General features: G+C 56.3%; 1 protein-coding gene across 1 annotated transcript; it reads left to right on the forward strand.

Annotated features, from left to right (window-relative positions):
* Positions 1–376: 376 nt before the first annotated feature.
* Fscn1 (fascin actin-bundling protein 1) lies at positions 377–9,872 on the forward strand. Its single transcript, XM_046453787.2, has 5 exons — positions 377–1,336; positions 7,326–7,482; positions 7,571–7,692; positions 7,968–8,135; positions 8,566–9,872. The coding sequence occupies exons 1-5, from the start codon at positions 505–507 to the stop codon at positions 8,766–8,768; spliced, it is 1,482 nt and encodes a 493-aa protein (XP_046309743.1). The 5' UTR covers positions 377–504; the 3' UTR covers positions 8,769–9,872.
* Positions 9,873–21,915: the final 12,043 nt, after the last annotated feature.

Raw genomic sequence — 21,915 nt, forward strand, 5'->3', positions numbered from 1 at the left:
TCCGATTCCATCTATCATGGATCTGCGCTGGGGTTCTTGTGGCCTCTGAAGTCACCTCCCACCTGGCCTGTCCATCTCCACCCCTCCCCCCCAGGTTGGGGGCGGTGGGGGGCATCCGATGGGTTCCATAGTGGGCACTGGGAACCAGGGATGGAGCGATAGCATGGGGGAAACCGGCGGCCGCGGGAGGAACGAGGGCTGCAGAGGCCGGCGGTGGAGAAGGAACGGAGGCTGAGTGAGTGACAAGCCGCGCCCGGCGCCCCCCGGGCAGCCCTCCGCAGAGTCTGCTCCGGGCCCTCCCCTGCCAAGCTCGGGGGGCGGGGCGGGGCCTCGCGGCGCTGACGTCACCCCGCCTATAAAGCGGGCGGGAGCGGCTGGCTGGCTTTGTGGAGCGCTGCGGAGGGTGCGCGCGGGCCGCGGCCGCTAGACAAAGGAGCAGGGGAGCCGCTGAGGGGACCGCCACCCACCTCCCGGGCCGCGCCGGGGCCTCCGCCCGCCGCCACCATGACCGCCAACGGCACGGCCGAGGCCGTGCAGATCCAGTTCGGCCTCATCAACTGCGGCAACAAGTACCTGACGGCCGAGGCGTTCGGGTTCAAGGTGAACGCGTCGGCCAGCAGCCTGAAGAAGAAGCAGATCTGGACCCTGGAGCAGCCGCCCGACGAGGCGGGCAGCGCAGCCGTGTGCCTGCGCAGCCACCTAGGCCGCTACCTGGCAGCGGACAAGGACGGCAACGTGACCTGCGAGTGCGAGGTGCCCGGCGCCGACTGCCGCTTTCTCATCGTGGCGCACGACGACGGCCGCTGGTCGCTGCAGTCCGAGGCGCACCGGCGCTACTTTGGCGGCACCGAGGACCGCCTGTCGTGCTTCGCCCAGACCGTGTCACCGGCCGAGAAGTGGAGCGTGCACATCGCCATGCACCCGCAGGTCAACATTTACAGCCTGACCCGAAAGCGCTACGCGCACCTGAGCGCACGGCCGGCCGACGAGATCGCGGTGGACCGCGACGTGCCCTGGGGCGTCGACTCGCTGATCACGCTCGCCTTCCAGGACCAGCGCTACAGCGTGCAGACCGCTGACCACCGCTTCCTGCGCCACGACGGGCGCCTGGTAGCGCGCCCCGAGCCCGCCACCGGCTACACGCTGGAGTTCCGCTCCGGCAAGGTGGCCTTCCGCGACTGCGAAGGCCGCTACCTGGCGCCGTCTGGGCCCAGTGGCACGCTGAAGGCGGGCAAGGCCACCAAGGTGGGCAAGGACGAGCTCTTCGCCCTGGAGCAAAGCTGCGCCCAGGTCGTGCTGCAGGCGGCCAACGAGAGGAACGTGTCCACGCGCCAGGGTGAGTGGGGACGCCGCCCCGCGTCTCCCGGTCGGTGCACAAAGCACACCCCACCCGCGTCCTTACAGTCTCCCGCCCTTTCCAGCCCGCGGCGCCGCTGCTATCGCCAGTTCCTTGAGTGCCCTGCGCTAGGCGTACAGGCCACCTCGCCCCTCCACGGGACTTGTGTTTCCGCCCAGAGGAGGGGGCAAAGGGGTGGGGCCTCGCCCATCCTCAGGCGCCGCTACGTGCCTCCCATCCGAGGCTGGAGTCGTGGGGCCCCCTAGGCCCAGCTTTGGAGCCGCCCTGTGTGCCACCCCCACCCAACCTGGGTTCTCCCCACGCGCGCTGATGCCTCGAATCCTCCCAGTTCTTGGGGAGTGGGCGCCCCCGCCCCTTTGCTCTAGTGGGTCCGCCTTTCCGCAGGCCTTTAGATAGAGGGAGGAGGCGACGGTCACCACTGGCACAGGCCCCCAACCCCCTTCCTCCTGTCGCTGGCGAGGTGGGGGAGGTTAGCCGGGCTTTTGATCCCGACGGGGTGTGCTTCCACCTCCCCTCGCGCCTGGCCTTGTGTACCTCCTCCCATTGCCGGGCGGGGTCGGGGCCTGCGGGGCGGGGGGTGGGGTGGGGGGGCTTCCCGAGTGTCTGCCCTTCCCCCCGCCCCTCCTCTCTCGCCTGCCCCGCGCTCGAGGCCGCGGCCTTTGTGAGCAGGGGGCGGGTCGCCTCGCTGGGCCCTCCCTCTCCCCCTTTGTCCTGCTTGGTCTCTGCAGATGGGAAAACCAGATGCGGCGGGGCGGGGGAGGGGATCGGCTCTGGAGGGTCCTCTTGCGGAGGAAGCTCTAATGCGGCCATAGACGCTGTCCAGGCGCAATGTCCCGTCCCGAGGCGCCCCAGGAGGCGGCCTCACTCCGCGCAGCAGCCGGCCAGCAGCGTGGCTCGGTTGGCAGTGCGCCAGGCACCCCGCCCTGTGCCCTGACGCGCGCCTCCCGGCTCGGGCGCCCGAGCTGCCTGGGCGCTCAGAGGGAGACCCCAGCCCCAGCCCGACTCCCGGGGAAGCCCCTACCCCGAGTGGATTCGTGCCCAAGAACCCTACAGGGAACAACTGGCGGCAACTCGATTGTCCCTTCCAGGGCCTCCCGCAGGCAGGCCATTTCCGACGGGTCTGGGCGCCAGAAGTGAGCCCCACTCTTTGCCTCCTTTCCCAGACCCTCCCCCTTGGCCCTGTCTCTGCCTTCTGGCGTTCCCTGTCCTTTGCCAAGAAGCTGTTTGCAGCCAGAGGCCCCCTGGAGAGGCCTGTGAGGGTCTTGCTCCTGGATGGGCAGTTGGACCCCAGCCTTGGAGATAATTGGATGGGGACCCAGGCAGTTCCCTCCCAGTGGAGGGGGTCCTCGGATGGCCATTCTCCCAACTGGCTTTGGGCCCTTTTGGCAGTGAGGTAAAGGTGGAGGCCTGGGAGGGGCCTGAGTTAGCTGAGGTAAGGCCCAGAGAGGTGAAGCCACTTGCCCTGGGTCAGGCAGCAAGTAAATAGTTTGCAGGACTGGGTACGTTTGACTCTAGAATGTGCCCTTATCTGGGCACCCTTGTGCTTGCCAGCATTCTGTTTCCCATCTCACACTTCTGGGTGGATCACGATTTCTACCTGTTTAGTAAACACTGAGGATGTGCCGAGATGTGAGCCGAGAAGAAATGTAGCTTACCTTCTCTTGGGGACATGACTGAGATATCAAGGGAAAGACTGGGGATACAGGATCAGGGTCTCAGATTGTATGGGCAGGTTGCTCCTTCCTGAGAGGACACTTGAGCTGACCTTGAGAGTGATGTGGCTATACTAAGTGTGTGGAACGGTGGTGGCTACAGCTTGTGCAAAGGCCCTGTGGCAGGAAGGCACAGATGAAATTCGTGGCCAGGATGAAGTTTGTGAGGTTGGGAGGTGGAGCTGGAGGGACTTGCAGGGCCACAGGACTTGGATGGTACTCATTAACACAGATGTTCTCTGTGACTATTGGGCTGTGTCCAGAGCCTCCTTCCCTGGGGAGGATGGGACTAGAGCAGGTGACCTTAGTCCTTGGGGGCTGAGGAGGAACAGAGAGCCTGAGGGTGTTTTTTGGCAAGCCTGGGCAGATACCTCTCTGTAGTACAGCTCACTTGGGGCACCACAGTTATGATTCAAGCTGATTCAGTTATGCTTTCAGGAGAAGCCTGGAGTTGAAGTAAGGCCGATCTGGCTCATCTTGGTGTTTAAAGGGATGTGAAATGGGGGATGGGGAGGCTTGGGGGTCTGAGGCTGAGCCTCCACTGTATCAGCAAACGCTGTCGCCTCAGGGCTTCCAGGGGTGGAGGTAACACAGGATCCTGAACCTCCATGGGGTGGGGGTGTGTCTTGGATAGGCCTTCGTGGCAGGAAGGCGGGCTGGGTTCCGCACATGTTGGGAACCGCCAGTCAGGAAGGAGGAGGATCCTGGGGCCCGGAGGGCTGGGGATATGAATCATCCCTGCAGGATGTGTGCGGCTGGGTGTGCGGGGGCCTGGTGCTCCTGGCAGAGGCTGCCTCCTGCTTTCCAGCCTCAGTTTCCCCAACTGGGACGTGCACAGACTCCCCAGGTAGGCCGTGCTCCTGGGAGGAGACATCACAACAGGGCCCGGTTAGCCTGTGAACAAGCCCTTACCCAGGTGGCATCTCCCTCCTGCTCAGGACGCTGCCCTGCGTGGCTCAGCACACTCCTCTGGTCTTGGCCTCTCTTCTTGTCACTCGCCCTTGTATCTGAGCTCTGCACCCAGCTTGGCTCTGTGGTGCCCTGTCCCAGCTATTCCAAGGGACTGTCAGGCTGGGCTTTGTGAGAATGCATGAGTTCTCTCCCTGAGACAGGGGCTGGCCTGTGAGATGGAGAAGGGGTTCAGGGGTTCCCAGCTGCCTGGAGAGAGGGACACGAGGTGAGGCCACGGGTTTTCCAAGCCCCCTGCCTAATCTGGATGGGTTCAGGGGAAGTGCCTATTTTGGACAAGCCAGGGGGATTTGGGAGCTCCCAAGGGCTGGAAGGGGTTCAGGAAGGTGACCTCAGGGAGCGAGTGCCCTTTTTGAGCCCCCCCAGAGAGTGGCAGAGAAGCTGGGCGCAGGGGTCAGGATGGAGGGCAGGCAGGGGCCCAGGGCTTCCTGGAGAGGGCAAGAGATATGTCCTGGGCGCCTTTGAGGAGCCTCCTGGCTCCGCGGGGCTCCTTGAGCCTGTGACTCAGGTTTTCTGTGCCGCGGTTGAAGAGATAAATCCCACAGAAAACCCGTTCCCATGGTAACAGCACCCAATTAGAGGCAGCGAGGCCAAGTGGGGCCTTTGGGGGCTGGGTGAGGCCTTGGAGGGCCTGGGTGGGTGGGGACCGCTCCCCTCCCCCAGCCCTTCCTGGTGGGAGGACCTGGGGGTACTTGGTACAAGGCCCCCGAAGGCTCCCTACATCCTGGCGGGGAAGCTGAGGCAGGGTTCAGTGAAGGTGTCACCCAGGGTGCCTGGTGCCACCTCAGGTGCCTCCCTGTCTGGTTGAGGCCTTTCATCAAACTTTCTGAGGCCTGGAGGCAATCTCGTGGATGGGGTGTGAGGACCCAAGCAGATGGTGGCCGTCCCTGGCCCTGGGCCAGTAGTGGCCTCCACAGGAGCTCCCTGTCTTCCTCTGTCTGGGAGGAGGAAGATGGTGTCACTTCATGAGGTTGCTGGGAGGACTGGGGTTGACTGGGGTCCACTCTTGCACAGGTGTAGCTGGTGGTGCCCTGGTCATCTGCGAGGCCCTCAGCCCCAGGTCCTGTCCCGTTGGCCTCTTTCCTGTGCCTACTGTCCTTCCTGGGGAGCCTGGGCCCCCTCTGTGCTGCTGGGGTGGTCCCCAGGGGCTTTCCCTCCTGCCTGTTCCCTTCCTTCCCTCTGATCACCGTGTTGGGCGGTGGTGCTCTGTGGCTGGGGCGGGCTGGGGCCTACCATGCAGCCTCCTAGAGCAGGATCCTGAACCCCCTGCCCAGCTCGCCTGGCTGATGGACGCTTGGCCTGCCTGCAGATGCGCACCCCCTTTCTGGGCAGGCGAGGGGGACGGTGGGAGGTGCCCTGTGTAGCTGTGGCCATAGGGCAACCCTGTGGCTTTGGCTCCTCTCACTGGGTGGGGTCTGAGCAAGGAGAGACCCCGGCTTCCCTGGGGCCTGGTGGTGGGTCCATTCACCAACAGGGGACAGGTTAGAGGCCCAGAGGTTCTAAGAGGGGCAGGGGCAGGGGCTCGGACTGTCAGGAGGAGGCTGCACCCACCCATTAGTAGACCCAAGGCACAGTGGGGGGAAGGAGGGCGTGGCCAGGAGTCTGCTCCCTCCCCTCCCAGAGCTCTTATTTTTTCACCCTGTGACCTTGGTCCAGGGACATGCACCCTCAGGCTCAGTCTCCCTCTTTGTGAAGGAGGGCTGAGGGTCTCCTCTGCCTGGCACTTAGGGGCATGTGATTGAGTTCAGATGGTGCCAGCACCCCCAGACTTGGAGGATGTGAACTAAAGGTGGGTCCTTGCCAGGCGGGTGTTGCAAGCCTGTAATCCCAGTGCCTCGGGAGGCTGAGGCAGGAGGATCATGGGGGGGGGGGGTTCCAACTTAGCTGAGGCTCTAAGCTACTCCGTGAGACCCTGTCTCTAATAAAAAATAAAAAAGGGCTGGGGATGTGGCCCAGTAGTTTAGCACCCCTGGGTTCAATCCCTGGTACCAAAAAAGAAAAAAAGTGAGTCCTTCCGTTTCAGGATCCAAGATCCGCCAGCTGTCCTCTCCTCTGTGGGATGACACCTGCCACGCCCTTGGGGCCCTGCTTCTTTGAGGCCCCCAGAGGTCCCTCTTCCAGGTTTTCCCTAAAAGAATCAAGGGACAGAATGACAGGGGCTGCACTGTAGTGGGGGGTGGGGAGGGAGGAGCCTTCCCAAGACTCAACATGGTCACCCGGGCTCTTTCCTGATGCATACAGATGTCACATGGCTCCCAGGCCCAGACACAGCACACACGTGGGTGAAGCACACACATGCGTAACAGACAGTGGGGGTATCCCGCGCCCAGTGTTCAGCAGGGAGGGGGTGTGACGAGTTTTCTAAATGTTCTGGAAGGATCCTGCGCTCTCGTGTTTTACTCTTTTAAATCTCACCCATTCTGGAAGCAGGAAGACTGTAACGAACCCCCGTATACCGCCTGCGCCCCGCCTCCCCCAACTGGCGATGTGCTGCCAAAATATCTCCATCTGTGCCTTTATGTGATGTTTTTGGTTGTATTTAAAGCAAATCCCTGACACCAGGGCGTTTTATCCTGAAATACTTCCATCTGTACCTAAAAAAAAAATCAAGGCCATTTCTTACATAACCACAACATACACTCAGTCTCTCCTGCCCAGTCCCAGGCCACAGGAAGGTTCCTCACCTGGCTCCAGAGAACCTCTTGGAGGTGATTTGTTCAGAGGTGTCACTTCTGTTTGTTTGTTTGCTTTGGTTTTGGTGCCTGGGAAGGAACCCAGGAACTTTTGCAGGCTGAGCATGTGCCCTGCGCCACCAGCCCTTATAATCTTTTTCTCCATTTTTTGGTACTGAGGATTGAACCCCAGAGTGCATAACCACTGAGCCACATCCTCAGCCTGTTTTTATACATTTTTATTAGAGACAGGGTCTTGCTGAGTTGCTAAGGGCCTTGCACAAATGCTGAGGCTGGGTTTGAACTCGTGATCCTCCTGCCTCAGCCTTCCAAGCTCTGGGATTACAGGCATTGATTGACCACCACCCCGGGCGCCCCTAGGGTATTCTGTGGTCAGAGGTAGAAGGTGGAAATGGTGTAGTGAGCTGGGGCCCTTGACTGTCAGCCCAGCCTTTGTGACTGGGTCCTGTCGACTGCCACTCATGTGCAGGCTGAGGGTCTCCCTGGCCCCTTCCCTGTGGTGTCCCTGTGTGTTGATGTGTGATGGCGGGGCAGTGGGTCCAGAACTGGGGGACACAAGGTGCCCTGTACCAGCCAAGGGCTCCCTCTCTGCAGGTATGGATCTGTCGGCCAATCAGGACGAGGAGACTGACCAGGAGACCTTCCAGCTCGAGATCGACCGGGACACCCGAAAGTGTGCCTTCCGCACGCACACGGGCAAGTACTGGACGCTGACATCTACCGGGGGTGTGCAGTCCACCGCGTCCACCAAGTGAGTGGCCCCCTTCCCCTGCCCGTGCTCTCATCCCTTCCTCCTGTGCCACCCAGATGGCACCCTGACCCTGTCCCACCACCCCCAGGAACGCCAGCTGCTTCTTTGACATTGAGTGGCGAGATCGGCGCATCACCCTGAGAGCGTCCAATGGCAAGTTTGTGACCGCCAAGAAGAACGGGCAGCTGGCCGCCTCGGTGGAGACAGCAGGTAGCTGCCTTTGGGCGCATGCCATGTCTCTGGTTCCCTGGCGCTGCCCTAATAGCCAGGAGGGTCAGGCACACCATGGTCACTTATCAGCCCCACCTGAAGCCCATACTGTGCTGGGCACCCCTCAAACTGGCCCTGCCCCTGCTTACCCAAGAGCTGGCTGCTGTGTGACCCCCCCAGCTTCTGGCTTTCCCTCTCTGAGCCATACCCTGGCTGTCCCAGCTGCCACCCTGCCCCCTTTCATGAGGCTCACTGCCCCTCTCCTCCTGGGACAGGGGACTCGGAGCTATTCCTCATGAAGCTGATCAACCGCCCTATAATCGTGTTTCGTGGGGAACATGGCTTCATCGGCTGCCGTAAGGTCACTGGCACCCTGGATGCCAACCGCTCCAACTACGACGTCTTCCAGCTGGAGTTCAATGACGGCGCCTACAACATCAAAGGCAGGTTCTTCTGGAAGGTGCCAGCCAGGGAGCACTGTGGCCCTGCTTGGCCCCAGGGGAGGGGTATCCTGTGGCCACCAGCGCCCTGCACTGGGAACCACACTTTCCCTCTTGTCTGTATGGGGACTTACCTGCTTGCCCTGGACAGGGGGATGTGGAGGGTGGGAGGTGAGTCGGGGGAGGCTGGCTGGACACACCTCAGCTGCCGGACAGAACCCCAGACTCCAGAGTAGCTGAGCTGGATTCAGAGCTCCATGTGTCCAGTGTGGGCAGGAGGGTTTGGGGGGCACGGGGACTCCAGTCAGTTCTAGAAGCTGGTGGGGGACATTGATCCTTGAAAAGGAGGAGGAAGGCCGTGCGGGGTGGGAGCCAGAGGGCAGGTGTGGGTGGGGGTCAGCGGGACACAGCTTGACGGGTCCTCCCTCCCCAGACTCCACGGGCAAGTACTGGATGGTGGGCAGTGACTCCTCTGTCACCAGCAGCAGTGACGTCCCTGTGGACTTCTTCTTCGAGTTCTGCGACTATAATAAGGTGGCCATCAAGGTGGGCGGGCGCTATCTGAAGGGGGACCACGCGGGGGTCCTGAAGGCCTGTGCAGAGACCATCGATCCCGCCTCTCTGTGGGAGTACTAGGCCCACCCTGGCCTGCCTGGGGGCTCCTTCAGTCCCTCCTGCTAACCCTCTTCTTCAGGTGGCCCTGTGGCAGCTGGTGAGCCCCTTGCCTTGAAACTGGAAACCCCAGAGAAAAACGGTGCCCCCACCTGTTGCCCCTACTGACTCCCTCCCCTGTCCCCAGGGGTCAGCAGCTGCAGCCCATCCCTTGGAGGGTCTTCACGTCCCTCTGCCCTCTTCTGCCAAGGGACAAGGCTGCCACCTCTTTCTTCTGACCTCAGACGACTCTGAGCCTTATTTCCCGGGAAGTGGCTGTGGAGCAGTGTGGCCTGGCAGGCCCCTAGGCATGGCGGGAACGCTTAACTGGAATCTCCTGCTCCCTCCTGCAGCCTTTCCCTGCCCCCAGGAGCTGGGCGCTTGTCCCCAGCCAGCCAGCAGGGACTCCTCCATGGAGCCTAGTCCTGCACACCTGTAGAGGAGGGTGGCCTTCCCGTGGGGCTGACCAGGCTGGGGCAGACTTGCCCGTGTGTGTTGTTTGGGGTCCTGGCTGGATGGCAGGGTCTCTGCTCCCTGACTTTAAGCAGGCTGCAGGTCCTGCCCCCGGGGCATTCTGGGCTGGGCTGGGCTGGGGATGCCCTGTTCCTGTCTCTTCCCTTCCACTCTGGCCTGACTGGAAGCAGAAAATGACCAAATCAGTATTTTTTTTTTTTTAATGTCACTGCTGGAGGCCCCGGCAAGCCTGGTTGCAGTTGTGAGTGGTCTTGGCGGGTTCTTGGCACTTGCCCTCCCCCTCCCCAGCTGGTGGCCTCCTCCCTCCCTCTGCCCACCCCCAGCCCTGGGCCCCTATGCCTCAGCCAGAGCCCTGCCACGTTTGGTGCTCCATGTCTGACACCTCGGGTCTCCTGGGCAGGAAGAAGCCAGGTGTTCCTGCAGCTGGGAGCTCTGGGGTGAGCCTGAGCCCTCCAGGTCCCGGCCACCCTGCCCCGGCCTCCCCTCCACCGTGCATCTCACTCTGGGTGTCTTGGTCTTTTATTTTTTGTAAGTGTCATTTGTATAACTCTAAATGTCCATGATAGTAGCTTTGAACTGGAAAAAAAAAGCAAAATAAAGTACTGCAAGTCTGCACCCCTGAGCAGCCTGTGTCTTGGTGTGGGGGCTGGGACGGGTGGGAGACCTGGAAGGCAGGCAGGCCTTGGCTGCAGCGGGTGGCCGGGAGCTCTGAACCAGGCTCCCCAAGGAGGTGCACTCTGGTTTAGCCCCCTCTGCCCAGATCCCCGGGCACCCAGTAGGAGCGGGGCTGAGTACTGGGCCTGGGGTGGGATTCTCACTCCCACTCCGCGTGCTGAATATTCAAGTGCAGGTGAAGGGTAATTCGCCCTCGGTTGATAGATGCCCCTGCCCCTGGGGTCCCTTCCCCAACATTAAATTACACACCCCACAAATGACATGCAATGCACATGGGGCTGGGTTAAGCTTGGAGGCGGGTCTCTCCCAGGCAGACAGTAAACTGACTGAGGCCTGTGGACCTGGATATTGAGCCCATGCCCTTGCCCTCCCTGGCTGAGCTCCATGGGGCCAGCCTCTGAGGGACTCCGGAGGGGCAGGCCTTGGACTGGGCCTTTTGTGTTTCCATTTCATGCCAGGGTATCCCTAGGGCTCCATTTTACAGAGGGGGAAACTGAGGCGAAGAGCAGAGTCACACCCTTGCGTGGTGGGCCGCGAGCCAGCAGGTGCCCACCAGCCAGGCCAGGATGGAAGATGGTGCTGGTCCCCACCTGTCCGAGGCCCAGAGGGCGCGCTGATTGGCCGATGATGACGGGACAGGGTGGCCCGCTCTGTGATTGGCGGTCCCTAGGAGCAGGAGTCCTCAGATTGACAGGGGCAGGTGGCAGCCACAAAGGACTGTTGGCCTTCAGGGGTCTCTGCGGCTCCGCCTCATTGAGGCCAGGCCGGAAGCCAGAAAAGTGTCAGTGACAAGGAAGGACAGATGAAACCTTCAAGAGCCAAATGCAGGGAGACTGCCATTCCCGAGGCAGAGCCCAACTCTGGGATGGCCTGGGTCTGGTCCCCGCATCCAGGTGCCACCAGCTGTTACAGAATTCATTCTGCAGAAGTGGGTGAACTCCATGTGACAATGGGTGGCTGCAGCCCAGGGTCTGAGGGAGGTGAAGAGGGACATTCCTAGTTCTCCCGTGGGTGGTGCCTCACCCAGGGAAAGGGACAGAAGAGGCCCTGGGCAGAGGGACCTGTAGAGGCACAGGACTTCCCAGGGTAGGGGGAAGGCAGTGAGGTTCCAGGTAAGGTCTGGCTTGGGGTCCAGGGGGACCCCCCAGACCCACGCGGAGGCAAGAGGAGGAGGGAGACAGGAGGGAGTTCTGGAGGGCCACAGGGAACACCAGACTCACCTGGGCACCCTGCTCCCTGCCTCCTGGCCTTTTCCCTCCTGGGGGTCTCTTCTGTGGGGACAAGTTCTGAGGTTTCCAAGACTTTGGGTCCAGCTGAAGCTGCAGTCTCCTTTGCTTCTCAGGGGTTCTGTACACAAACAGTGCTCTATCACACATGAACGCCTGTGAACTTGCACCCACACAGACTCAGGGGATGCACGGGCAAGTGCAGATACGTGTAGACAGATGCACACACACAGTAGGTGCACAGTGTGTCCAGAGGCATGTTGTGCGCATAGACACACGACACAAGATCTGCGCACACAACAACCACAGATTGTAATTCTAGCAGCTCGGAGGCTGAGGCAGGAGGATTGCAAGTTTGAGGCCAGCCTCAGCAACTTAGGGAGACCCTGTCTCAAAATAAAAAGGGTTGGCGATGTAACTCGTGGGATAGCATCCCTAGAGTTCAATTACACACACACACACACACACGCACACACACAGCCCTCAGCCTGCACCACATTGGTTATTAGGATACAAATCTGTCCCCTGTGCCCCAACCTCTGCATTTCTCCCAGACAAGTTAGGGAACATCAGGGATCCCCCAACTCTGAGAGTGGTACCTCTACTAAGCCTGCAGTGTACGGTGACAAAAAAGTTCCACTCCCCATTGCACAGATGGGAATACTGAGGCCTGGAGAGTCCCCAGGGAGCCTAAACAACTGTGGCCAGGACTCCAGGTGACTTGGGGTTAACCGTGACCACAAAAGGTCACTAAGGGGAAATATTCAATGGCACTCCAGGGAAAGAGCAAAGAAAGGAGAGGCAGTCCTGCCTGCTCAGGGGCAGGGAAACAGGAAACTGAGCAGGCTGGGACAGCTCTGGGCCCCCCCACAGTCTCCCTGGGCCCCCCATTGCTGTCCAAAGGCCAGGCTCTCAAGTTGCCTCACTGGGATGGGACTAAGCCCCAAGAGGACTCTGCAGGTCTCTGGTGGGTGAGAGCTGTGGGCTTCCAGGACACGTCTCCATGGGACACCCCTCCAGGTCTCCTGCACCCCACTCTTTCTACAGGGCCTCTGGGGAGGACCCTCAGGCCCATGAGGCCTATCCCACTTGAGAGAGGAGGAGAGCCCACCTCACTCCTGTGATCGTCTAGTGCTCTTCCCTCAAATGATGACTTTGAGGGACCCAGAAGGGGCGCTGGGAAGGGATGCTGCTGGGGCCAGAGTGTTCCTTGGAGAAGAGAGCGGTGGGGATCTGGGCCTCCCTGAGCTGTGGGGAGGGCTCTGAGACCCACCCCGGGGGCAGTGAAAGGAGAAGGGAATAGATGGGGTCTCCCAGACGGAGGGATTGACACCCCTCACTATGCACCAGATGCTAATCCCTTTACACATATTAATTACACATATTAACTAGTTCTGTCCTTGTAATGGGCTGGATTGTGTCCCCGTCCACCCCGATTCCTATGTTGAAGTCCTAATTCCTGCTGGGTGCAGTGCCACACACCTGTAATCCCAGCGACTCGGAGGCTGAGGCAGGAGGATCGCAAGTTCAAAGCCAGCCTCAGCAATTTAGTGACACCCTAAGCAACACGACCCTGTCTCAAAGTAAAAAATAAAAAGGGCTGGGGATGTGGCCCAGTGGTTAAGTGTCCCTAGTTTCAATCCCTGGTATCAAAAAAAAAAAAAAAAAAAAAAAGTCTTACCTCCCAGTACCTGAGAGGGTTTGGAGGTAAGTTAAAATGAGGTTTTAGGGGCTGGGGATGTGGCTCAAGCGGTAGGGCGCTCACCTGGCATGCGTGCGGCCCAGGTTCGATCCTCAGCACCACATACAAAGATGTTGTGTCCGCCGAAAACTAAAAAATAAATATTAAAATTCTCTCTCTCAAAAAAAAATGAGGTTTCATAGGCTGGGGTGTGGCTCAGAGGTAGAGCACTTGCCTGGCATGTGTGAGGACCTGGGTTCTATCCCTAGCACTACAAAAATAAATAAGTAAAAAGAGGTCATTAAGGAGTGCCCTAACCCAATAGGATTGGGGTCCTTCTAAGAGGGTATAGGCTAGGCGCAGTGGCACACGCCTGTAATCCCAGTGGCTCAGAAGGCTGAGGCAAGAGGATCTCAAGTTCAAAACCAGCCTCAGCAAAAGTGAGGCACTAAACAACTCAGTGAGACCCTGTCTCTAAATAAAATACAAAATAGGGCTGGGGGTGTGGCTCAGTGGTTGAGTGCCCTTAAGTTTAATCCCTGGTATCAAAAAAATCAGAGGGGATGTCTGGGTGTGGTGGTGCTGCCTGTGATCCCAGTAGCTTCAAAGGCTGAGGCATGAAAAATTGCAAGTTCAAAACCAGCCTCAGCAATTTAATGAGGCCCTAAGTAACTCAGAGAGACTCTGTTTCTAAATAAAATACTAAGAAAGGGCTGGGGAGGTGGCTCAATAGTGAAGCACCCCTGGGCTCAATCCCTGGTAATAACAAAAAAAAAAAAGAAAAAGTGTGGGGGATGGGCCACAGGTGTCCACCAGAGAGGGAGGAGCCTGTGAGGACCCAGGATGGCGGGGATGGCGGCTAGAGTCCTGGAGAGAGACTGCCAACTGCCTCGATCTCAGACGCCCAGCCTCCAGGACTGGGAGAGAGTAAGTGTCAGCTGTTAAGCCACTCGTTCCATGGTCCTTCTGTTACAGGAGAAGAGTGGCCCTGAAAAGGGTCCAGGGAGTTCCCAGGAGGACGGGGAAACTCCACTCGGGGCCTGAGGAATCAAAAGAATTTCATCATCCACCAGTCCAACATGGACAGGAGACACAAATTCAAGGAGAACAGGGGGCCAGACTAAAGTAAAAGATGGGTTTTGGGGTTGCCGGCTCTTCTTTTAAAGGGAACTTGGTGGGGGCAGATATGGCAAGGTATGTAGGAATGGTATCTGGTGACCTCAGATGGCTTCTGGTGGCCTGGTCAGTCTCCAGATCCTCAAGCTGTCACGGTCTTCATTATGTGATCAGTAGATAGCGCTGGAAAGTCCCCTAAACCTATTGGCTCCTTAAAATATCATATCTGTCTTAATTGACTTATTTGGGGTTAATGAACAGTACACAGGTAAGCTTATGGCTTTTCTAGAAAATTGGGAATGATGGGCCTGGGAGAGAGACTGGCTTAGGGAGTGACAGGTCTGGGAAATCATGCAGAAGTTCTGAAATAGAATCTTTTCCTCATCTTTTCTTTATGTCTCCTTTCTAATTATTATTATTACTATTATTAAGAATTTAACCTTTATCTTATTTATTTGTTTTTATGTGGTGCTGAGGATGGGACCCAGGACCTCACCTGTGCTAGGCAAGAGCTCTACCACTGAGCCCCAGCCCAGCCCTGTTATTATTATTATTTTTTATGCCACGGATTGAACCCAGAGGTACTTAACCACATCCCAGCCCTTTTTAAATTTAGACACAGGGCCTGGCTAAGTTGCTGAGACTGATTTTGAAATTTCGATCCTCCTACCTCGGCCTCCAGAGCTGCTGGGTGTACACCACCACACCCTGCTAGTGTTCTTCCTTTGTAAGGCCCAGGAGTCAACCATTGTGTGGGTGAACCATTCATTCATCCATTAAGGGGCGCGGCTACCTCTACCTTTTGGCTATTGTGAATAATGCTACTGTGCGGGGAGTGGGGGTGCACACCTGCAATCCCAGCTACTCAGGAGGCTGAGCAGGAGGATTGCAACTTCAAGGCCAGCTTCAGCAATTTAGGGAGGCCCTGAGCAACTTTGCGAGACCCTGTCTATGAAAGGTCTGGGGATGTGGCTCAGTGGCTAAGCACTTCTGGGTTCAATCCCTGGTACCAAAAAAAAAAAAAAAAGAAAAAAATATTGGTGCCAAGAAAGATGAGTTCAGGGAGCCTTCTTTCAATTCTTTTTGGTTTGCACACAGAAGTGGAATTTCTGGATTAGATGTTAATTCTTTCTTTCTTTATTTATTTGCTACTGAGGATTGAACCCAGGGACACTTAACCACGGAGCCACATCCCCAGTTCTTTTTATTTTTCATTTAGAGACAGGGTCTCACTAAATTGCTTAGGGCCTCACTAAGTTGCTGAGGCTGGCCTCTACTTTGTGATCCTTTTGCTTCAGCCTCCCGAGGCACTGGGATTAAAGGGGTGTGCCACTGCTCCTGGCTTATATTTAATTTTTTGAGGAGCCTCCACATTGTTTGCCATGGCGGTAGCACCCATTTATACTCCCACCATGGGTGAAACTGTTCTGTTTTATTTTCTTGCACCCAGGGTAGCTGCTCCCCACAGCAGGCTCTTGAGTTGTCACCTAACAAATGTGCATTTTCCTTATCGGCCCCAGCAGGCCTCACTCTGTCTTCTGCACTGGGCTCTGTGGATGCTTTGTCTTATCTGCTTCATCCCCCGCTCACAGACATTCACATCATGAATGCAAAAGCTGCTGTATGGGACAACTGTGTATAAGGCCCCTTTGTGGGAGTCTCTAGGGTAAATTGCTTGGAGAGCAATTCCTGCATTGCGCTGCCCTCCCCCAGCCCTGCAGTGGCACCCGGAGCTTTCTGCTTCAAGTTGAGAACATGAACATCCTGCATGCCCAAGTGCCTGCAGCCATCGCCTCATGCAGGAAGGTGGGTGTCATGAGAGCCGTGTGGCAAGAGGGTGGCCCAGGGTCCCCAAGCTCCAAGCCCTGGTCAGGAGGACCCAGGCCCCTCCACTCAGGGTGTGATCTTGAGCTCATCTGTAAAATTGACCCATGAAATAAAGCCACGGATCCCGGCATGGGTTGAACACAGTTCTCAAGGACCCTGGGATCACGTGGTTGTTCCAGAGTCTAGGATCAGACGGATGTGGCCATGTTATTAAAAATGTCCAGGGCTTCCATTCTTATCTGGAACAAGAACAGCTCAGTCCCTCACTCATCTGGCCCCCAGGTGAGCTGCTGCCCACCCTCAGAGAAATAGCCAATGGGAGTATTGCTTTCCAGGGAGCTGCGGGTCAGGAGGTGGGTCAGCAGATGTCTGGGGGCCTTGGGTGGTGAGAGGAGCTGGAGGGGCCCTGTGCTTCCTCAGCTCAGGCACCCCCAGTGAGGGGCGGGCCTGGAGGGGGCTGGGCCTCAGTACAGACCCGCCAGGGTGTATTCAGACTCTTCTCTGTGCATTTTGTTTTAAAAGAAACAGAAAGATGCTGTAGGCAGGAAGGTATTGAATACAAGGGATTGGGAGCTAATGATGTGATTGAACAGCACAGAGGAGTCATTCCAGACCCCCAGAATGGCCGAGTCAGGAGGACTCGGGACAATGGGGAAGCTTGTCTGGGGACTCCTCTGGGAAGATGCTAAATCTGGAAGCTAGAACCTTCTGGAACTGTCTGGAGTGTCATCGTCACACATGGCTACTGGTTGATGTTGCTTATTGGCTGGGATGCCTACACCTCTCCTCTCTGTGGGGCCTCCTCAAATGGGCAGGTTGGGCTTCCTCCCAGCATGGCAGATGGTTCCTGAGAAAACCAGGAGCAAGTTGGAGGCTCCTTATGACTTGGCCCTGGAAGATTCAGTGTCACTTCTGCTGCTTCCCATTGGCTAAGACAGGCATTAAGTTCTGCCCACATTCAAGGGGAGAGTTTGCAGATGCCCACCACTCCATGGGACCATCCAAGGTTGTGTTGTAAGAAGAGCTGGGCACAGTGGTGTACAACTGTAAACCCGGTGATTTGGGAGGCTGAGGCAAGAGGATCACACATTTGAGGCTAGCCTCAGTAACTTAGGAAGACCCTGACTCAAAATAAAAAATAAAAAAGAGCTGGGGATGTAGTTCAGTGGCACAGTGCCCTGGGCTCAATCTCCAGTACCCCCCCTCAAAAAATGTGGAACAGGAGCTACTGTGGCTGCCATCTCTGGGGAAAGCTTCCTGCCAGCCCTTCTAAAAGCGAGGGTGTTGGATTCTGGGGGCCAAAGCCTAACAGGGCTGGACTCTGGGGGACTTGTACTCCGGGTGAGGAGCTTGGGCAAATGCTGCCAGAGACAGGTTCCTTTCGTTCGTCACAGACACCTGCAGTCCCTTCTGGCTACAAGATGAGGGCTGGAGGGGGGTAGCCATAGAGGCCAAGAGGCCAAGGGTCCAACCAGGAGGCTGCAGTGCCACCAGGAGAGAGGACCCAGGCAGCAGTTGAAGATGCAGATCGGGCAGGACCTGGTGACTGGGCAGGTGGGTCTGGGCGGACCAGGTAGGGCCGGTGAGTCATCGGGTGTGGGAGGCCATGAGCCTGGGGTCCAGGTGGGGCCGGGAAGTGGGGGCCAGGAAGTGACTTCAGAGCAGAGTCAGTGTTAGGTGCAGGACAGGCTGAGTAAGCTGTCTGCAGGGCTTGCCAAACAAAGTTAGCTGGCCACTCAAACCCTCGTCTGGTTCTTTATCACCTGTTTGCTTCAAGCACAAACGCCCAAGCCCCCACTCAAGGCTGAGCGCTTCGCCCCCCTGCTCAAGGCTGAACACTCAGCCCGCCACTCAAGGCCGAGCACTTAACCCCCTTGTGTGCCAACAAGGCAGCTTGCAGACCCAGAGACCCTGTTAGATTTAGGCAGCACAGCAGAAGGGCTATAAAAGCCTTCCCCAGCTGTCCCCCCCCCCAACTTCTTTCCTTCTTTCTTTTCTCTTTGTTGCACTGCTGCAATAAATATCTCTTGGTTGGGCTGGGGATGTGGCTCAAGGGGTAGAGCGTCGCCTGGCATGCATGCGGCCCAGGTTTGATCTTCAGCACCACATACAAACAAAGATGTTGTGTCCACCGAAAACTAAAAAATAAATATTAAAAAATCTCTCTCTCTCTCTAAAAAAAAAAAAAGATCTCTTGGTTGCTCCGAGTGTTGTGGTCACTTTTCTTTCATTGGTGCCGAAACCCAGGAGAGGGTGAAAACCCACTTCTGGGTCCCTCTTCCTTTGGAAGTGCCACTCACCAGACGACCTGAACCCATTTTCTCAACCACCAGAATTCCATCCACCCCCAGCCTTCGATTGGTGAGTTTCCCCTTCCTGGAGCCCTAAACCCAATGGTGGTCTTGGGAGGATTTGACCTTTGATTGTCCAGCAAACCTCTTCACCCACCTTCGGGGAGGAAAGCACCCCCCCACAGCCTTCAAGGCCACAGTGGCCCTCAGGGACTCCTTCCTAGGGCAGAATAGACTCCTGGGTTCAAAATTATTCCCTTCCCTTCCCAGCTGGTAGTTTACCAGCATAGGCTTTGTAGGTCTCCCTCGAAGGACTCTGTAACCTCCAGGGACACATAACAGAGAACTGAACATCACCCCACCCAGACCTTCACGGTCTCGGTGGCTCTCATAAAGTCCTAGTCCTCTCACCTCCAAGACTCAGCCGCCAGAGAGACACTTACCCTCCCTTTCCTCTCTCTTCCCCTGTCTCTCTCTTTCCCCTCTTTCTGGCCCTGGGAGTCTCCGGCCTCTCCAGGAGGGGTCCCGAAAAGCCTTGGCCAAGGTCCAGGATGAGAGCTTCGACTGTCAGGATTCGGTGACGACCAATCTCTGCAGTTCAAACCTGCCACTAAGGCACTCCTGAGTTTTGGCTCTAGCGGGGACGCCCCTTTTGCCAATAAATCAGTTTCCTCCTTCTCTCTTATACTATCTTTGCGTCCTCTTCCCTCCTCCTTATACTACATTTGCGACATGGATAATGTGTCTTCTCTGCCGGTCGACTCTCCCCTACAATGCCTGTTGGATAACCTCAAAACCCTCTCCTTGACACCAGACATCAAACCCCCAAAATTGATCAAATATAGCACCCAGGCCTGGCCCACTTATCCCTTAGACAACCAAAGCAGATGGCCCCCCTTTTGGGTCCCTGGATCACTCCATTCTCAGGGATCTCTACAATTACTGTGAGCATTCGAAAAAATGGGTAGAGATCGCTTATGTCCAGGCTTTCTTCTTGCTCCGATCCAATCCTGCTCTTTGCACCTCTTGCAAACCTCTGCAAATTCTTCTAGCCTGCAAACCAATCCCCCCTACCACTGATCCCCAACTTTCTCCTTTTCCAGACTCATCCACTACTCTTGACCCTGCTGATGAATCTCCACCCTATCGCCCAGCTCCAATAGATTCTCACCCTCAACCTTCTGCCCCAGACTCTCCACCGTCACCCTCACCTCAGCAACCTGACTTCTCCCCTCCACTCACTAGATCAAAAACCCAAACCAATGCCCTTTCTCAAATAATTGCCCCCTTGCGTGAGGTAAGCAGGTGCTGAAGGCATTATCCGAGTACGTGTCCCCTTTTCTATGGCTGACCTCTCCCAAATTGAAAACCGACTAGGCTCATATACTACCAACCCAGTTGTGGATACCAAAGAATTCCAATATTTAACACAGGCCTATAGCCTCACCTTCCACGATGTCTATATGATCCTCTACAATACTTTACTTCCTGAAGAGAGAAGACGGGTTTGGGAGCAGGCTCGCACTCATGCAGACGACATCCATCAGACCAATCCGGCATATCCCATTGGGCCCCCAGCAGTCCCAGACCCAGATCCCCTCTGGGACTACAACACCAATAACGGCATCACACACCAAGATCATTTCACCACTTGTATTCTGGCAGGCCTAACAAGGGCAGCCCAGAAAGCAGTTAATTTTGAGAAACTTCAGGAAAATCATCCAAGATAAACATGAGAACCCATCAGCCTTTCTGGACCGCCTAACTAAGGCCCTCCTGCAATACACTAATTTGGACCCAGAAACCCCTGATGGCCGACAGTTACTGATGACTTATTTCTTTGCCCAAAGTTTTCCTGATATTCGGATCAAACTTAAGACATTAGAACGAGGCCCCCTCACTCCCCAGACCGAGATTCTTGCTACTGCTTTTAAGGTCTATCATAACCGAGATGAGAAGGCTAAACGCCTAAAGTGCCAAATGCTGGTTCAGGCCCTCCGTGGGCCCTCTCAAAACTCATCTCCCAAGTGGCAAGACCATCCCCTAAAACTAGAACCCCCTGGGGCTTGCTTTAAGTGTGGACAAGAAGGACATTGGAGCAGAGCCTGCCCCAATCCAAGGTCGCCTACCAGACCCTGCCCAAAATGTTCCATGATAGGCCACTGGGCTTCGGACTGTCCTCGTACCCGAAGGGGTGCACGGCCAGGCCCGAGCCGCCCCCATAACCTCGTGGGACTGGCCACTGATGATTGATGGGGCCTCAAGACTCCTGCCCCAACAAGTCCAATCACCATGCTGGAACCCAGGGTCCAAGTGACGGTTGATGGTCACAAAATTCTCTTTTTAATAGACACTGGAGCAACATTCTCCGTCTTACAGGAGTTTTGGGGATCCTTTTTTTTTAATGTTTATTTTTCAGTTTTCGGCGGACACAACATCTTTGTTTGTATGTGGTGCTGAGGATCGAACCTGGGCTGCACGCATGCCAGGCAAGCGCCCTACCCCTTGAGCCACATCCCCAGCCCCAGTTTTGGGGATCCTTACTTCCCCCTCAGTCCCCTATTATTGGGGTAGGGGGACAAGCAATATATCCCAAAACCACCCCACTCCTACCCTGCTTATTTTCAGGCCACCCATTCTCACACTCCTTCTTGGTGATGCCCCAATGCCCCGTTCCCCTTTTAGGCACAGTTGTTCTATCTAAATTTAAGGCCATGATTTCCTTCCTGCTGTTTCCACCATCCTCCCTCCCCTCAGTTATAGCCATGGCTGCCCTACAGGCTACACCAGGTCATCCCCTTCCGCTTCCACAAGACCAAGTAAATCCATTAATCTAGGACACAGAGACTCCATCCCTGGCTAAATGTCCCCCAGTTGAGGTTCACTTAAAAAATACCTATCACATTCCAAATAAGCCTCAATATCCCCTCCCGAAGTCCAGTCAAAAGGGACTACAACCTATTATCTTTGCGACTCCTAGACATGGAGATCTCTTTCTTCTGTCTGACTCTGTCTTTTTTTGGTACTAGGGATTGAACCTGGGCAATTTACCACATCCCCAGTCCATTTTTTTTTTAAGTTGTAGTTGGACACAACACCTTTCTTTTATGTATTTATTTTTATGCAGTGCTGAGGATGAACCCAGGGCCTCACATGTGCTAGGCGAGCACTCTACCACTGTTATACCCCAAACCCCATTTTTTAAAAAAATATTTGAGACATGGTATCACAACATTGCCCGGGCCAAACTCAAACTTGTGATCCTCCTGCCTCAGCCTCCTGAGTCGCTGGGATTACGGATATGCACTGGCTCCTTCTTTTTTTTTTTAACAGATTTATTGAGGTACAGTTGATAGAGCCCCCAATTCACCCATTGGGAATGTGTGATTCCATGGCTTTGGTAGACTAACAGATATCTGCAACCCTTCCCGGTTCCATTTGGAACATTTCCATCATATCTAAACCAAATCCTTTTAGCTCTCAGACCCAGCCAGCCACTCCCTCCATCCCTAAGCCACTACCCATCTGCTCTCCGTCTCTGCAGCTTTGCTGACCCTGGAAATTTCACCTACGTGGAATTGTACAGTGTGTGGTCTTTTGCGGAGCATCGTTCTGAGGTTCATGGCTGTGGATGTGTGGTCACTGCTTCTTTCTTTTACTATGGGCAAAGGACATCCCTCAGTGTGGAGAGACCACATTTTATTCATCCTTTCAGCAGATGGACATTTGGGTTGTTTCCTCTTTTCGTTATGAAGAATATCAAATTGCAATAAAACACATTGTAGGACCCGGTGGAGTGGTGCACGCCTATAATCCCAGCGGCTCAGGAGGCTGAGGCAGGA

The sequence above is a fragment of the Marmota monax genome, unplaced genomic scaffold (assembly GCF_021218885.2).
Source record: "Marmota monax isolate L192 unplaced genomic scaffold, Marmota_monax_Labrador192_F-V1.1 WCK01_AAM20220418_F8-fsc00338, whole genome shotgun sequence".
Classification (NCBI taxonomy): domain Eukaryota; kingdom Metazoa; phylum Chordata; class Mammalia; order Rodentia; family Sciuridae; genus Marmota; species Marmota monax.

Coding starts and splice junctions, on each gene's coding strand:
- Fscn1 (XM_046453787.2), top strand. CDS start 505: ATGACCGCCAACGGCACGGCCGAGGCCGTGCAGATCCAGTTCGGCCTC. Junction 1,337..7,325: donor GAACGTGTCCACGCGCCAGG/GTGAGTGGGGAC, acceptor CCCTCTCTGCAG/GTATGGATCTGTCGGCCAAT. Junction 7,483..7,570: donor CAGTCCACCGCGTCCACCAA/GTGAGTGGCCCC, acceptor CACCACCCCCAG/GAACGCCAGCTGCTTCTTTG.